We start from the raw sequence: 17,520 nt of genomic DNA, 5'->3' as shown, positions 1-17,520 counted from the left end.
CAGCACCCGCAACAGCTCCAACATCCCTCCCTCTGCTCCTCGCTGTGGAGTCCTTACTAAAAGCTGTCCCTCGTTTGCCACCCTCTCTGGTCCCTAAGTCACCTGCAGGACCGAGTTCTGCAGCACAGCAATTTCAAGTTTAAGTCCCTTTAGAACTCCTGGAGATCCACCCTGCAGTGTTTGCTCTTTGAAGCAAACTGCTTCTACTCGTGCTTCACCCTGGCTTGGGCTCTCCACATCTCCTGTAGAGGCTCTTCAACGTGGCCAGCTCAGTCAACATCAGGAGTTCAGCTCCTCTGCTGCACTACGCCCACTGGCTGTACCCTGCACACTTTGGTCACCTGGTGGCTGAGACAGCTCTGAAATGCTTTCACCAGCACTGCAAGTTTTTAAGGCTGTAACAAGCTTTCCCTCAGGGTTTTCTTCTTGCTCCACCTTTTTTTATCTCTCATTCAAAGCACCAGCACTTCTGCTTTTTCCTGCTGTCCCTCACCTTCACTTTCAGCACCTGCTTCTCACTGCACTGTGATGCTCCATGCTCTGTCTTTGCAGTACTTCTGACCCATTACCTAATTTCCTCTCCTCAGTAACACAGCGCTGGCAAAGGCTGCATTCCTGTAGCTCCTCCTTGGAGTTTCTGCACTTTCCTCCAGTCCAAAGACAGCACAAAAAGGAGAATGTAGCTTGTTCCTCCCATGCTGCCTGAGCAGGACAAGAGGAGCAGAATAATTCATCTGAAAGAGACCTCAGGAGGTTTCCAGTTCAACTCCATGATCAAAGCAACATCAGCAGCATCACATCAGGTTGCTCAGAGCATTTTCTAGGCTGGTCTTGGAGGCATTCAAGGACTGAAATGGCAAAGCTTCCATGGCTCCTTACATCCTGTCTGAACCTCATGTTAGTTTCTGTCTCTTTTCCTTCATCCTCTCCCCTCCCTCAAAATCTTAACAGCCTCCTCAGTCACCAAAAGCTGCTGCCAGATCCACCCCCAAAACCCTCTTGTCTCCACACTGGAAAGCCTTTCTGCCCCAGCATCTCCTTGTGTGGGGAGCACTGCAGCTCCCAGCTGACCTGATGGCCTCTGCTGAGCTGACTGACATTCCTCACTGCCCCTTTTGTTCTGGGGAGCAAAACTGGATGAGTCTTCCAGATGTGGTCCTACCAGTGCTGACCAGAGAGGGATGATCACTGCCTCTGATCCTGTTCTCATAACTGGGGACACAGGTGGCCTCCAGGGCACACTGCCAGCCCTCTCCAGCACTCTGGCCACCAGGATTTCCAGGCCCTTTGTAGCAGAACTGGTTCCCAGCCAGGCAGTGCCTGATCCACATCCCTGTGGTGGGTTCTGCTACCCCGGGGCAGACCTTGGTGTCTGTTCTTCCTGAATTTCAGGAGGTTCCTCTCAGTCCATTCCTGCAGGGCAATCTGGACAGCAGCCCTACCCTCAGGGATATCAACCACCTCCTCTTCAGTCTGCTGTCCTCCTTCAGGTCATGGGTACAGGACCTGCAACAGACTGTGCAGTTCTGGGATGGCAACCAGAAGTACTGGGTGAGTCTGGGGTATTATTAAGACAGTACCACAAGAGAAGCACAGACAAATCCGTTCCTCTCGCCCTTGAAGTTATCTACCCAACGTATTCTCTCGTGTTCCCGAGCTCCCAAAGGGACCCTGTGGACACCCAGCACTCTCCAAAACACTACTTTCTGGAAATCTGTTACCTAAACCACAGCACGAACATGATTCTTGGTGCTCAGGGAAAACCAAGCTGTCACCGGGAGCACAGTGAGAGCTGCAGCTGTGGAAGGCAAAGGCTCAGCAGGCCAAGGCCACTCACACAGTCACATCACTCCTTAAACCTCCACAGACCACATCACTCATCACAGAAGGCTTCCCTTGGGAGTGCTACAAGCACACCTAAGGGGCTGCACAGCACTTCATCCATTTGCCTTCCTCCCAGCACCACTGCTGCCCCGGGCACACCCTGACACCTTCCTTCTCCGTACCATAAACTTCCTTTGCAATTCCCAGCTACAGCTCAGGAGCAGGGAGACCTGAAAACATTTCACAGAAGACTTTCAGAACAGCACAGCGAGACAAAGCTAAGGCAAAATTCCCATCAGGGTCCACGAGCATCCATAACAGGCCAGAGAAACAACTTCAGGCCAAGGGGTTCAATGCTGCCCTCTCCAGCACCCAGCTCCTGTCCCGGCAGACTGCAAATCTTCGGTGCTCTCTAGAGCCCTGTTCTGCGGCACGGCTCACAGCACAGCTCAGCTGAAGCGAAACAAAACATCAGCATCACTAAGGTTTTAAGCACAGCTTCCACCAGGAAAAGCAAAGAGCACATGAAGGAGCTTCGTGACAGCACAAAAAGGTCAGAGGAGCACTGGAGTGAGCAGAGCCAGTCCCTGAGCGTGGGGTGCTTGCTCATTTCAGCTGTCCTGGCAAAGCTGCAGACCTGCTGCTGTCCAGCTCCAGCTTCTTCTGTGTCCTTAGCTGTGCACCAAGGACTGAAGCCCTGACGCTGGAGTTTCACACGAGACAAGGGCACAGCTACATCCCGACCATGCTCCACATAAACCACACCACGCAGAGACGATGCCTGCAGGACGTGGGCACAAACATGGGCACAGCCCTGAGAGCAGGACAGCCCAGGAGCAGCAGAAAGGCTCCGAGAGCATCGTGCGGACAGCCCTGGAGATGTGGCTTAGGAGGAACGAGGCGGCAAGAGCAAGGGGCCGGCCACAGCCCCGCCTGCCCCTCCGTGTCCCACCGGCAGCGAGCTCAGAGCGCTCCCGGCTCACGCAGCTCTCGCACAGCACCGGCACTGTCCCATGGCCGTTCCCACACCGCCCCAGGCCTCTCCGCTCCTGCCCCTCTGCCGGGAGCGCTGCCTGGGAGCCCTGCTGCGGCTCTGTCCGGTGACCTCCGCTGCAGGCCGGAGGCAGCCTTAAGCCGAGTCCCACCGCAAACGAACTCCTGAGGACGGCAGGGGCTCCTCAAGAGGAACGCGGCACTGTCGGTAGAACGGTGCCGTCGCCTGCTCCCCGCCGGCCCCAGATGGAGATGGAAGTTTTGGCTGAGGCCAACGCGCGGCCACGAGGCTCCGGTGCCCGGTAAACACTCGCCACGGCCCTTCCCCACCCGAACACTGCCATGCCCCGGACCCGTTCCCCTCAAAGCGGCCCGGCCCTCACTCACCCTCCGTCACCTCCAGCACCTTCACCTGCTCCTCGGCGGCGGCGCGCACCGCCTGCACCGGGCACAGGATCCCGGTCAGCGTCTCCACCAGCGCCTCCTTCAAGCCCTGCGCGACCGGCCCGGGCCCCTGCCCGCCAGCGCCGCCGCCGCCGCCGCCGCCCGCCCCCGCCGCCGCTCCCGCCATCGCCTCGCGCCCCGGCCCCGCTCCGCCGCGCGCGGGCCACGGGCCGCCGCGCGCCAACCGCACCGCACGCGCGCAGGCGCGGGACAGCGACGCCAGCACCGCGCGCGGAGGGGCCGGGGGGGGCAGGGCGCGGGGCGCTCGCAGCGCCCCCTGGCGGCGCGGCGGGATCGGTGCTGCGGGCGGCGGGACGGGGCGGCGGCGCTGCCGGGCTCCGCGGGGGTCCCGCAGTCACTGTAACGGAACCTGCGCGCCTCGGTGGTGAGGGTGCCGCCTGCGGGACGGGATCCAGCCGCGGAGGGACTGGGACGAGCTGGAGGAGGAGACTGCCTGAAGCTCAGGGAGTTCAGCAAGGCCAAGTGCAAGCTCCTGCGCCCCCAGCAGGGCAAGCCCCGGTGTGAGTGCAGGCTGCGGCTGAGGGGCTGGGGAGCAGCCCTGGGAGAAGGAATTGGGGTGCTGGGGGTGCAGAGCTGGGCAGGAGCTGGCACCGAGCACTGCCAGCCCAGCCCCAGCCTGTCCCAGGCTGAACCCAGCAGTGTGGGCAGCAGGGGCAGGGAGGGGATCCTGCCCCTCTGCTGTGCCTGCTCAGACCCCCCCTGCAGTGCTGGGGCAGCTCTGGAGCCCTCAGCACAGACAGGGACCTGCTGGGGCAGGGCCAGAGGAGGCCACAGCAGTGCTGGCAGGGCTGGAAAGGCTCTGCTGGGAGCCAGGCTGAGAGCTGGGGAGGAGAAGGCTGCAGGGAGACCTTCTGGTGGCCTTGCAGTGCTGCAAGGGGGTACAGGAGAGATAGGGATGGACTCTTGATCAGGGAGTGTAGTGCCAGGCCAAGAGGGATGGTTTGCAATGGGAAGAGAGCTGTGGGGCTGTGAGCACCCTGCCCTAGTCTCTGCTGGCTGCAGGGGGTTGGACTGGACGAGCTTTGAAGGTCTCTTCCATCCAAACCAGCCTGGGATTCGGTGGCAGGACCCAGGGGCCAGTCAGAGCCTGGGGAGTGTTTTTTAGTCCTTCAGGATGCCTTTACCCACTCGAGTCTGTGGCAAGTGCCCACCATGAGCCTTGTGGAGCCCTCAGGAGCTGGGTGAAGCCCTTCGGGGCCTGGGGATGGAGGGGAAGCATCTGAAGGGCCAAACCAGCTTAGGTTTGCTTTCAGATGGTGTGGAAGTCACCCCTGGAGCCAGGTTTCCGTGCAAAGGCTCTGAGGTGGTGCCACAGCAAGAGGTTTGAGTTCTCCACTGTGCTTCTGCTTGGGGTTTTGTGCGTGAGGGGATGGGTGGTGGCACTGCCTCCAGGGGACACAGGACGCCAGGAGCATCCTTTGGCACGGAGCAGCTTGAGCCCAAGGGCCAGGGCTGGCTCCATGGCAGCTCCACTCTCATTCCCAAGGCAGGCAGCCTGTCTGGGACTGCAGAGGAGGCTGCTCAGGCTGCAGTGGAGCTGCTCCAGGGCAGAGCTGGAAGGGAAACTGAGCCTTGGGTTCTTGGTTCAGCTCTGAAGAGGATGCACAGGGGAGGCAAAAGAGAGAAGCTGCCATGGCTATGTGAGCCAGGAGTGTCCTCAAGCTGTGAGCAAAGTGAGCTGCACCTACCCAGGGCAGCACTGTGCTGCCCTGCCCTGCTCTGCTCTGCTCTGCCATGCCCTGCCCTGCTCTGCTCTGCTCTGCCCTGCCCTGGTCTGCTCTGCACGAGGGTTTGCTGAGCAAGGACAATTCTGCAGCTGAGTGCATGCCCCAAGCAGCATTAACACACCAGGAGCTTCTCACCAGCATTAACACACCACCAGGAGCTTCTCACAGGAGGGGTGGGGGTGGAGTTGCCTTTTGGCAGGGTGCTGGCAGCCCCTGGCAGCTCCAGGTCCCATGGAGCAAGGTTCTCCCTGGGGTGCCTCTGACCCCAGCAGCTGTTTGGTCATCGTTTGGTCATTCACTTCCCTGCAGCCAAACCCCAGCACAGCAGCAACCTGTGCACAGGCACAGCCCAGGGCCAGGGGTGAGCCTGGAGGCTCAATGGGGAGGGACAGGGACAGCAGTTGTGTTAGATCATGAAAATCTCAGAGTCTTGTGAGGAGCAGCTGTGGGATGTGGAATCTTCAGTCTTCAGAAGAGGAGGCTGAGGGGAGACCTCATTGCTCTCTACAGCTCCCTGGAAGGAGGCTGGGGGTTGGGCTCTGCTCGCATGCAACAAGTGACAGGACAATAGGAAAGGGCCTCAAGTTGTGCCAGGAGAGGTTCAGGTTGGCTCCTTCCCAGCAGGGGTTCTCAGGTGCTGGAACAGGCTGCCCAGGGAGGTGGGGGAGCAGTGAACATTAGCCAGCAGTGTGCCCAGTGGCCAAGAAGCCAGCAGCATCCTGGCCTGGCTCAGCAGTGGTGTGACCAGCAGCAGTAGGGAGGGGCTCATGCCCCTGTACTCAGCACTCCTGAGACCACAGCTCGAGCACTGGGCCCAGTTTGAGTCACCACAGCACAGGAGGACACTGAGGTGCTGGACCAGGGGCAGAGAAGGGCAATGAGGCTGGGGAGAGCTCTGACAAACATGGCCTGTGAGGAGCAGCTGAGGGAGCTGGGGGGGGTTGGTCTGGAGAAGAGGAGGCTGAGAGGGGACCTTATTGGCCTCTACAGCTACCTGAAAGGAGGTTGTGGTGAGGCTGGAGCTGGTCTCTGCTCCCCAGTCACTAATGACAGGACAGAGGAAATGGCCTCAAGTTGCATCAGGGGAGGTTTGGGTTGGCTGTTGGGAGGAAGTTCTTTGCTGAGCAGTTGGTCAGGCACTGGCACAGGCTGCCCAGGGGGGTGGTGGAGTCACCATCCCTGGAGGTGTTTAAAAGGAGAGTGGCTGTGGTGCTTGAGGCTGTGGTCTGGTGAGGAAGGATGCTGGGATGAAGGTTGGGCTGGATGCTCCTGGTGGTCCTCCCCAACCATAGCGATGTGGTGCTGAGGGACTTGGTGTAGTCAAGGACTTGTCAGTGTGGAACTAAGGATTGGACTCAGGGAGCTTGAAAGTCCTTTCCAGGCTGAGAAGCTCTGTGAGGCTGTGGTTTAAAGGAGCTGTGGCTGTGGTGCTGAGGGAGGAGGTGCAGTGGCTCAGCAGCAGTGGTTGGACTGGATGACCTCAGAGGTCTCTTCCAGCGTGCACGGCTCTGGTTCTGTGATGACCCCCAGGGTGCAGTGGCTGCACTGTGCAGCTTCTCCTCCTTCCCTCCTAGGAATCAGGCTCCCTCCAGCCCGGGGCAGTTTCTCCCTGCAGAGGCAGCCTGTGGTCACCCAGGGGCTGTTTTCCTTGCCCACAGCACTTTCTGCTTAAGGGTTATCGAGTGGTCCCTGGTGGATGTGGTGCCATGAGAGGTCTGTCCTGGGCCTGTTGAACACAGCACACCTCCTGGCTTGTGCACAAGGCTTCTTCCCTCCCACAGACTCCCCCAGCCCCTGTCACTCTGTTGCTGCATTTGCTGTATTCCAAACCAGCTTTGCCAAGCTCTTCTGAGCTGGAGCCACCCCCCTGGGGCATCGTGTCCAGGACCTTTCTTTCTCTGTTAAATCTTCTTGTCAAGAGCAGTGCAAGGAAATGCACCCAGAAGTCATGCAGGTAACTTCTGCAACCCGAGTTCAAGCAGAAGGAGCAACTGAAGAGGCTGCAGGAAGCCCAGGCTGGGCTCAGCTGCCTGCAGCCAAAGCTGGGTATGGGTGTCCCATTGCAGCCATCCTGCAGCTGCCCTCTCCCGGCCTGGCTGCAGCCCCAGGGTCTGGACAGGAGCCCTGGGCCCCACCTGGGCAGCACTGACCCAGCTCCCCTGCCAGAGCTCAGCTCAGCCATTGCACTGCCCTGCCTGGGGCCCCTGCCCTGGGGTCTCCCTGCCTGGGCAGTGACAACCCTCCAGAGGCTGACCCCACGTTCCCAGCAGGGGAGGTGGCACCAGCAGCTCCTTTGTGCATCCATTAGATGCTGTCCAGCTCCTGCTTGCTGAGATCAATCCCTGAAAACCTCCCCCACCACGAGCTGAGATTTTCTTCTGCAGTTCAGGGAGCTGAGCTGATGGACCCTACCTGTCCCTCTGACCTGACCAGGCCAGGGCCAGCGCCCAGGCTCAGCGATGCTCAGCACTGCCCACGCCCTGTGCCAGGCCACTCTTCTTGGCAGCAGCAGGCAGGGGACAGCAGAGGTCACTCCCAGTCCGTGGCACAGGCACAACCAGTTCTCAGGCTGCTGGCGTTTCCGTGGGGAGAGGCACAGAGTTCAAGCAGTCAGAGGCAGAGGCTGAGCCTTGGCACCTCGCAGCACGGCCAGGGCGAGCACCCCCAGGTGGCTCCAGACTGTGTCCGCATCGTCAGCAGCACAGAGCTGCTCTGCACATTCAGCACAGCTCCCTGCTCCATCCTCCCGCTGGCTCCTCCGGCTGCTTCTGCTGGAGGCACAAACAGCTGCAGCTGCTGCAGCGCAGGGCAGCTCCTCAGCTCTGCACCATCCTCTGCTTTGGCTTCGTGGTGAACAGAAGCGAATCCCTGGTGCTGGCAGGCCCAGACCCTGCATGCTCCACCTCCCCCTGCTGCAGTGGTAGAAATTTGGGTTATTTGCATTTCCAGGCTCCTCCAGGCCTGAATCCCTCTCTGGTGTGCACACTGCAGGGGCTCACTGCATTGTGTGGTCTGCAGCTCGCCTTGCAAACACCCCAGAGCCAAAGGGGTTCTGGGGGCTTCAGGGGGCTCAGTGCCACCTAAAGCTGGATTCTTAGCAGGAAAAGATACTCCATGAAGTATTCTTTGTTTCCTCCTGAGATGCTTCACCTCCTGGGTGAGGCACCCAAGCCCTTCAGGCTCCCCTGCAGAGCTGTGGCACCAAGGAAGACCCCACAGAAAGCTACGCAGCTGAGGAGGGGCTGCTGCAGCCAGCCGAGATCCTGCAGGAGCAGTCGTGGCCAGCACAAGGCACAGCTGCAGCCCTGGTGGCAAGAAATAGATGGTACCAAAACCCAGCCCCTCCTTAGCTGTCCTGGTGGTGCTGGAGTGACCACAGCTGCTGCAGCTGAACCCCTGCCTGCTCTGGAGCAGCTGACAGGAGGCACAACAGACACAGCCCCAGAGTCTGGAGGGATGCTGCAGGCAGTCAAAATCAAATCAGATTTTTCACCCTCAAATCCAGAGTTGTAGCAACTCACTTGGGTCCTGTGCTGTTTGGGGATGAAAAAAGAGAAACTTTGTCAGTGTGAGGGTGCTGGAGCCTGGAGCAGGCTGCCCAGAGAGGTTGTGGAGTTTCTGGAGACTTCCAAGCTCCACCTGGATGTGTTCCTGTGTGACCTGCCCTGGGTGCTCCTGCTGTGGTAGGGATTTGTGCTGGGTGATGTCCAGAGGTCACGTCTAGTCCCAAACCTTCTGTGACTGCAGTAAGTCAAGGAGCCAAACCACACCGTGGAAGCACCACAGAGCCTACTGACCTGCACCTGCTCATATTGTCTTCCTCCCCCCCACCCAAGGTTGTCTTCAGACAAATCATCCCTGCCAGGCTGCAGATTCTCCAGCAGTTACAAATCAACATGAGACTAAAAAGCACTCTCAGGGCTAAAACAGAGCCCAAGACTCACCGAGATGGAATTCCTGCCCAGAGAACCACCACAGGCTGCCAGGGAGGTGGTGGAGTGCCCATCCCTGGAGGTGTTCAGAAAACAGCTGTGGCACTTCAGGACATGCTTTAGTGGTCATGGAGGTTGGACTTGGTGCTCTTCAAGCTGCTTACCCACCCTAATGATTCTGTGATTCTCAGCCACAAGCAGCTGAAAAGCTTTGCCCTGTGCCCCTGCACACATCTGCCCATGGGAAAAGGACTAAAGCCAGCAGGGAAAATTTGCCAGCAGATTGCTCTTGGTGGCCACAGGCAATACCAAAGCAGCCTCAGTTTTGGTGATGGCCTCAGGGCAGTGCTTGCTCTGCTACTAACACCTTCCAGGTTCTCCAGGGCTGCAGCAGCCACAGAGCCACAGCACTGTCAGCACTCCCGGGGGAGGAGCAGCTGCACTCTGCAGGAGCTCTCCGAAGGACTTGGGTGCAGCCCCACAGAAGTCCCTTGTGAGCTTATGCAGCCACCTGCCCTCAGAGGTTGTGCCCACCAAGGCAGCACTGCTGTGACATCACTCACACTGCTCCTTCTCACTCCCAGGCAGTGGCAGAGTTGTAACCAGCTCTGAAATTTCCTCATTCCCAGGTTTTTGGCCTGGATGCAGCAGCAGCAGCTGCAGGGAAGGTCTCTCCTGAAGAGGGCTGGACAAGGCTGGCAGGAGCTGCTGCACATCTTTGCCTCCTGTCTGAATTCCCTACTCCTGCCCCTGCCAAAGCACAGATCCTGCTTTCAGCCCTTCCTTCAGCCAGCCCAGGGATGATTCCCATTTTGGAAAAGCTTTGTAAAAGACTTTTCCCCCAGGGATCAGTGCTGGGCCCAGGCCTGCTCAGTATCTTCATTGATGACCTGGACCAGGAGATTAAGTCCAGCATCAGTAAGTTTGCAGATGGCACCAAGCCAGGAGCAGGTTAATCGGTTGGAGGGCAGCAGAGCCCTGCAGAGGGACCTGGTCAGGCTGGATGGGTGGGCAGAGGCCAATGGGCTGAGATTGACCAAGGCCAAGGGCAGGGTTCTACACTTTGGCCACAACAACCCCAAGCAGCACTGCAGGCTGGGGCCAGAGTGGCTGAGAGCAGCCAGGCAGAGAGGGACCTGGAGGTGCTGGGAGAGAGGAGCTGAAGATGAGGCAGCAGTGCCCAGGTGGGCAGCAGAGCCAATGGCATCCTGGGCTGGCTCAGGAGCAGTGTGGGCAGCAGGACAAGGGAGGTTCTTCTGCCCCTGTGCTTAGCACTGCTCAGGCCACAGCTTGAGTGCTGTGTCCAGCTCTGGGCTCCTCAGTTCAAGAGAGATGCTGAGGTGCTGGAAGGTGTTGAGAGAAGGGCAGCAAGGCTGGGGAGGGGCCTGGAGCAGAGCCCTGTGAGGAGAGGCTGAGGGAGCTGGGGGGTGCAGCCTGCAGCAGAGGAGGCTCAGGGCAGAGCTCATTGCTGTCTGCAGCTCCCTGAAGGGAGGCTGTAGCCAGGTGGGGTTGGGCTCTGCTGCCAGGCAGACAGGGACAGGAGAAGGGGACACAGCCTCAAGCTGTGCCAGGGCAGGTTGAGTCTGGATGTTAGGAGGAAGTTGTTGGCAGAGAGAGTGATTGGCACTGGAATGGGCTGCCCAGGGAGGTGGTGGAGTCCTCATCGCTGGAGGTGTTGAAGCCAAGCCTGGCTGGGGCACTCATGCCATGGTCTGGGTGATTCGATAGGGCTGGGTGCTGGGTTGGGCTGGCTGAGCTTGGAGCTCTCTTCCAACCTGCCTCCTTCTATGACTTTAAAAAGGAATTTTTTTGGGTGTAATTTCTTGATCTGCCTCCTCCCCTCCCTCCAAACCCAGACACCAGTGTGGCAGGGAAGCATCTCAGCATTTCTCTTCTCCTGAAGGAGCACAGCCAAGGCTGCAAGCAGCAGGGACCCAGGGGGAAATGAAACTGCGTTTCAAGCTCTCTAAAAACAACAACATTTAATTTTATAACGTAACCAGGGGTTTATTCCACAATATAAACTGCAACATTTGATACAAGCTACCCAAAAAAGGAGAAAGCCAAAATACAGCTGTGGCAATTAATTACTTTACAGACTTTTTTTCTTCTTCCTGTCTTCTACATCACTGGGCCCTCAGTGACACTAGGCTCTAACATTTGCTCTCTGTACACCCAACCAATGCTAGAAGCAAACACGCTCTTGAGAGTTGTCATTCCAGTCACTGAAACCAGACATAGAAGTTATTGCTCAGATAAATAAACCTAAGTCTACAAAAAAAAACCCCAAAAACAAACCCAAAACAAAACCAAAACACAAACCCCAAAACAAAACAAACCCAAAAAACAAAGTGGAAAAAAAAATAAACAACCCTAAAGTCTCCAAAGAGTTAAGAGAGTAAACAGGGAGGTCCTCAAAAGAGGATTTATTGGAAAGATTGGTGGTGCAGGGTTTTGGTTTGTTTCCTTGTTTGCACCTCACCAAGCTGAGTTCAATAGGCTGGGTCAATGCCAGAGGTAATTGAATGCTGTACAAGAAAAGGTGCCTGTGTCCGATGCCTTCCCAGCGCTGCAAACCCCTGCCCCACAGTCAGCATCTCAAACCTCCACAACCACAAACAGACCAAGGGGAAATACAAAAGTGTCAAAAATTGGGTTGGGTTTCTTTTTTTGTTTGTTTCTGAGTTCTGGAAAAATGATCCCATGAGGATAGAAGTAGCACCATTTGCAACCTGGTTCTGGAACCAGCCCCTGTGGCTCGACTGGGGACCTTTAACCACCTTCCCGGCTGCAGTCCTGAGCGCTCCGCGGGCAGCTTCACTTGCGGTGCTGAGAGTCCTTCCCCGAGCAGCTGGTGCAGATGTAGTCCTCCTTCTCTGCTGCCTCTGCAGAGATGCCCACACACACCTGGTGGAACCACTGGTTGCAGCTGCCGTCGCACTGGACCCAGTCCACCTAGTGCAGGACAGACAAAGAGGCGCTCAGAGGAGGACCAAACACCTGCGGCCCTTGGGCGCTGCTGCCCTGCGGCCAGTGAAGTCCACCAGCCTGTGCCCACTGCTGCTGGACACAGCTCCTGCTCCCTGGCCTCCTGTGGAGCTGAGCAGGGCACTCTGCCCTTAGCCCTCTACAGGCAGACTGGCTGGCAGCATCACCAAGGCCCTCCCAGGCACCCAGGAAGGTTCCCTTGTGTGCCTGTTCTGGCGCGGCTGAGCCTGCGCAGAGCTCCAAGGCACTGCCTCTGCCCGCAGATAGGCTGCAGCCCAGACACTGCTGCCAGCCCTGCTGCAGGAACAGAGCTGAGCATGGTGTCTGCACAGCACCACCTCCTTCTCCTGGCTCCACCTGCCCTCCCCAGCCCCAGCTGCTCCCGGAGGAGGGAAGAAGCATGGCCACAGTGTCCCAGCAGCAGCCACCAGAGCACCTCATGAGGTGCACCTCATGCTCCTGGTAAACAGCAGCACTTCTGTAGGCCTCAGCATGCAGAACAGCTCAGCAGCTCTGCCTCTACTGACCTCATCTCCCTCAGGCTGGAGACAGTTCACAGCAGGGCAGATGGCATCCTCATCCTCAGAGTCCTCCTGCTCAGAGAAGGACATATCTGAGGCCAGCAGGTGGCTGTCACTGCAGCGCTGCATCTCCAGGAGCCGCTCCCGCTCCATTTTGTGACTGCAGAGCTCCTTTGAGAGGCTCAGTTTCAGTTTCTTCTTCTTGGGGGTTCTCATTTTTTTCACCCTGGCTCTCTTCTCCTCACAGCAGCTCTCCCTCTCCAAGCGCCGCTTCAGCTTCCTCTCCATGGAGCTCATCCCATCCTTCCTGCCTCGGCAGCACTCGCTCTGCTGGAGAGGGAATTGGGCAAAGCTGTGAGCACCCAGCTCAGCCTCCCTGCCCTTCACTGCTGTGGACACCCAGCTCAGCCTCCCTGCCCTTCACTGCTGTGGGCACCCAGCTCAGCCTCCCTGCCCTTCACTGCTGTGGGCACCCAGCTCAGCCTCCCTGCCCTTCACTGCTGTGGGCACCCAGCTCAGCCTCCCTGCCCTTCACTGCTGTGGGCACCCAGCTCAGCCTCCCTGCCCTTCACTGCTGTGGGCACCCAGCTCAGCCTCCCTGCCCTTCACTGCTGTGGGCACCCAGCTCAGCCTCCCTGCCCTTCACTGCTGTGGGCACCCAGCTCAGCCTCCCTGCCCTTCACTGCTGTGGGCACCCAGCTCAGCCTCCCTGCCCTTCACTGCTGTGGGCACCCAGCTCAGCCTCCCTGCCCTTCACTGCTGTGGGCACCCAGCTCAGCCTCCCTGCCCTTCACTGCTGTCAGCACCCAGCTCAGCCTCCCTGCCCTTCACTGCTGTCAGCACACAGCTCAGTCTCCCTGCCCTGTTACTCCACAGCCTGCCTCAGGGCCAGGCTCAAGTGCAAGCACAGGGTCAGAGTGAGTGCTGCCTTCCCACTGGAAGGTGGATGTGTAAGGGGGGAGCCAAGGATGTGGTCACAGCCCAGTGACAGAACTGACAGAGTGCACTGCTTCAGAGGCAGCTCTCTTGGGAGCCTCTTCAACACAGGACCAGAATCAGCTTAGGACAGATGGACTTAAAATAGTGACCACAGAAACCAGATTCAAAGGGCAAATATGCACTGGGCCACAAATCTGAGTCTGTAACCAGCTCCAGATCAACTTCTTGACCCCCTCTGAACAGGCAACACATTTCAGCCAGACACACAAACCTCTTTGTTGAGGTGGAGCCTCTGCTGCAGCGGCCCCGAGCTCCCTGCTGCTGGCAGACACTTGCCTTGTCACTGGTGGCTCCCACGGGTGGCCTCTGCTCTGCCTGCGCACCAGGGCTTGGCTTCGTGAACAGGACCTGGTACAGCTCCTGTATTTCAGGCAGGGAAACTTGTAGCAGCTGAGCTTCCATCATCAGCTCATCCAGCTCTGTGCTAATGCCTGTGGTGAAAGACACAGAAGAGGAATTCTTCAGCATCAACAGAGGTAATGAAAGTCCTTCTCTGGCTGCACATTACAGGAGCTGTGAAGGTTTCTGTAAAGCCAGCCTCTGTATGAACCAGCTCTGATCTGTTCCCTCTTAGCTCTGATCTGTTCCCTCTTCACTGCTCTGATCTTCACTGCTCATCTTTGACAGCAGAGTTAAAAAAGAGAAAGGCTTGAGCAGAAGTTCCTGCTGTGGCTCTGTGCCATGCTTGCATCACTTCTGGCCCAGGGATAAACAATTCCACCATCCCTGGCACTTTCTCTGCCTTCTGAAGCTACAAGAGGTGTGATGATCCTCTCACTGTGTAACCAGTGAGTACAATGAGCTGACTCAGTGAAAGCCATGGGGGAAGCCAAGAGAGCAGAAGATGAGAAGCTGAGAGGATGAACCTTGCAACTGGGTCCTGCTGCAGTCACCACCTGCTTGCCTTGGGCTCCTGAAGCAGTCTCAGCTAGGGGAGGCCAAGATCAGTGAGTTGTTTAATAGAGAATTCAGGGCCTGGCAAATAAAGCTGGCAGTAGCTTGATTCTAACTGAGCACTGAACTGCAGTAAGCATCTGCTGTACTCAGTATGGCCTGAGCAAGCTGCATGGGCTCAAACCCACGAAGATCAGACTGGACCTGTGTCCCTGGAGCATCACACAGCAGGAGGAAGGAAACAACAAATCACTTCTTACAGCTGCAAGCTGCTGCAGTTCACAGCAGGTCTGTGCCAGTCCAACACACAAAGTCTGAGGTAGGAACTGAGCAGCCTGGAGAACAGGGCAGCCACAGCAGCTGAGCAGAGCCTGTGGCAGCTGTGCTGCAAAGCCCACCTGGACCGTGGGTGTAGTACCCCAAGGTCTCCAGCACTGCCTCCCTTTGTTGCTCCCATCCAGCCCCTGCAATTCCAGTGGTCTCTGCTCTCCAGCAGCCCTTTGGCTGGTCATAGCCCACTGTGTGCTGGGCATGTGGGACAGGGCCAGCTCTCACTGACACCTCCTGTCCACTGTGTCACAGCTTTTCATCACATGTGACTGGATGAGGCACTGAGTGCCAGGGCTTAGTTAATTAGCAGGGTCAGGTGATAGGTTGGACTCAAGGATTGCAAAGGTCTTTTCCAACCTGGTTAATTCCATGTGAGATCTGCCCCCTCTGCCCAAGCTGCTGCTGAGGGGATGGGGAAGCAACCAGCAGCTGAGCCTCTGTGCCTCAGCCATCTCCTGGTGGCCACCACACCCTCTCCTCTCCACCAAACACAGGGGAAACAAAGGAGGAGGTAAGAAAGCAGACTGCAAGTGAAGGCTACAGACCGTGAAGTGGGATGCAGAGCTGCCCTGTCGAGAACGGAGAGTGCAGGCAGGTGGCTCTGCTGTCCCAGTCGTGGGGCATGGAGAAGGACATTGCTCCAATGGTCTGGGAAACCTGGCAGAGGGAAGAGAAGCAGCAACATTGTCAGTGGAGCTGCAGCTCTGCAGGGCAGCTAACTGCAGTACAATCAATACTCCTTTGTCTTGCAGCTGTTTCCATCTTGTGCTCCTGGAAACTGCTCTGCCTGATACACCCAAACCACTCATCCCACAGGCAGAAGGCGCTTCACAGCCACAGTTGTCAGAATCCAGGGAATTCTGTGAGGGATCATTTCCAGAGGGCAGAAACCAGCCTCAGTGTGCAGCAGCAGCTGCTCTAGCAGGGCAGGGCAAAGCCTGAGGAGCAGGCAGGGTGGGGATAATCCAGAGTGGGGGAAGGGAGAGCTCCACCCGTGGGGTGGGCAGCACAGCCTCTGAGATGTCTCAGGGCCTCAGAGTGGTCTGCCTGGCAAGCCACAGTCAGTGTCTGGGCCTCCTAAAGCTGCTCTCATCAGTTCCCAGAGCTCACTTCAGCCAGGGCCAAAGCAGCTCAGCTCCAGCAGTCACTGCTGCAACCTCCTCTGGGGTCACCCCAGGGAGCAAACGGGATTGGTGCAGGACAGCACAGCCATGCTGGGGCACTGCACTCACCCAAACCACACCTCAGATCCACCAAGAACAAAGATATTCAGCTCAGTGCCTGTGCTGAGATGGCTCTGGAGGCCACCTCTGACCTGCCCCCAGCACCACTGTCTATGGAAAAGGTCCTTAGCTCATGCCAGTGAGGGACCCAAGCTGGTGCACATGGTCAGACCTCTTCTAAAGCTCCCCTGGCACTTCTGACTTGGGCAGTACAATCACGAGGATCTGGAGTAGCTCTGTTAGAGCTGCCTTGGTTTAGGTGTCCTGACTTGAGCTCCAGACCACAGAGGAGAGGTGAGACTGCATCCAGGCTGGAGGAAGCTCACAGCACCACACTGACCATGCTTCCAGATCTGGCCCAAGCATCAACTGACAGGCCTAGAGTTTTGCCCAGGTGTTTTCAGCTGCAGTGGGTCTGTGAAGAGGTCCTTTGAATTTATCAGACAAGTTCTTAGATGTCTAAACACAATTTTCATCCCATGCCTGTTGGAAGAATCTGCTCACACAAGCACCTTGGAACAGCTGAGCTCCCTGAGGAGCAGCTCCATCACCTCCGCAGGTGTGAGTGGCACATGGAATGCTCTGACACCCCTGAGTGTGAAAGCACAAGGCACAGCCCAACTCTGGCAGGGCTGGAGCAGCCAAACTGAAGAGTCTGACTCAAAAGCAAGAGTGCATTCCAGGGGGTCAGTGGTGATGTTCTTGGTGCTGCACAGAGCTTTTGGCTCAGGGTTCTCTGCATTTAGCACCTCAGGGACACTGGAAATGCTCAGCCAACTGCCCACTCTCCCTCTGTGTTCTGCTGAAAGATCATTGCTGGAGGAGGCTTCAAACTTCCCTGTGATGACAGCAGCACCAGGTGCTGGAGCTCATTAGCAGTGTTAGCAAAGTATCAGCAGGGGAGGGCAAGGGATAAGGGAACGAAGGAGCAGCAACTGATGGAGACAGCCTGCTGAAAACAGCCCCACTCGAGAGCTCGGCTGGTGATGCTCTGCACAGTTTGAGTCTGTTGCACTACCAGAACAGAGGAGCAAAGCTAACTGACCCTAAGCACTCCAGGAAGCATGCAGCAGCAGCCCTGCTGTTAACAGTGCCAGCTGAGAGTGCAGGAGCTGGGAGGAGGAGGGCAAACAGGCCCTGCAGGGTAACTGCTCCCAGGATGGCAGCAGCAGAGCCAGAAGCTGCAGCTGCAGGACTCATCTGCCTAACAGCCAAGCAGAACCCAAAGTGCTGTCTGTGAAGCAGCAGAAGCAATCTGCCCTGTCTGGGTGGGAAGGGACCCCCAAAGCTCATCCAGTCCAAGCCTCTGCACTCAGCAGAGACATCCTCAACTGGATCAGACTGCCCACAGCCCTGTCCAGCCTCACCTGGAATATCTCCAGGCTTGGGGCCTCAACCACCTCTCTGGGCAACCTGTTGCAGTGTCCCCGCAGGCCTTTGGGAGCAGCCCCTCTGCAGCCTTATTGTAACCCCTCCAGGCACTGGCAGCAGCTCTAAGGTCTCCTTGGACCCTTCTCTTCTCCAGGCTGAACACCTTCAGCTCCCTCAGCCTGTCCCCATAGCAGAGCTGCTCCAGCCCCACATCCAGAACCAACCCAGAGCAGTGCTGCTGACCCCCCCCCCC

At 57.7% G+C, this 17,520-nt stretch overlaps 2 protein-coding genes across 3 annotated transcripts in view; both read right to left on the bottom strand.

Moving 5' to 3' along the window:
• IPO9 (importin 9) overlaps nt 1-3,388 on the bottom strand; it is a 48,459-nt gene extending 45,071 nt beyond the window's left edge. Inside the window, exon 1 of the mRNA XM_064173631.1 lies at nt 3,205-3,388. Within this exon, the coding sequence (XP_064029701.1) occupies nt 3,205-3,388 (184 nt within the window). The remainder of the gene's footprint in view (nt 1-3,204) is intronic.
• A 7,520-nt stretch (nt 3,389-10,908) lies between these two features.
• The window catches only part of KDM5B (lysine demethylase 5B), a 75,297-nt gene continuing 68,685 nt past the window's right edge, over nt 10,909-17,520 (bottom strand). Inside the window, exons 24-27 of one of the 2 annotated variants that reach the window (XM_064173961.1) lie at nt 15,219-15,330; nt 13,726-13,880; nt 12,457-12,780; nt 10,909-11,896 (exon numbers count right to left, since the gene is read on the bottom strand). In XM_064173961.1, the coding sequence (XP_064030031.1) occupies nt 11,759-11,896; nt 12,457-12,780; nt 13,726-13,880; nt 15,219-15,330 (729 nt within the window). In that variant the 3' untranslated portion in view covers nt 10,909-11,758. The remainder of the gene's footprint in view (nt 11,897-12,456; nt 12,781-13,725; nt 13,881-15,218; nt 15,331-17,520) is intronic. The other variant, XM_064173962.1, reaches the window with a different exon arrangement.

The sequence above is a fragment of the Pogoniulus pusillus genome, chromosome 39, assembly GCF_015220805.1.
Source record: "Pogoniulus pusillus isolate bPogPus1 chromosome 39, bPogPus1.pri, whole genome shotgun sequence".
In the NCBI taxonomy this organism is placed as follows: Eukaryota; Metazoa; Chordata; class Aves; order Piciformes; family Lybiidae; genus Pogoniulus; species Pogoniulus pusillus.
Note: the sequence above shows the minus strand (reverse complement) of the source record. Positions and strands in the feature narration are given on the sequence as shown.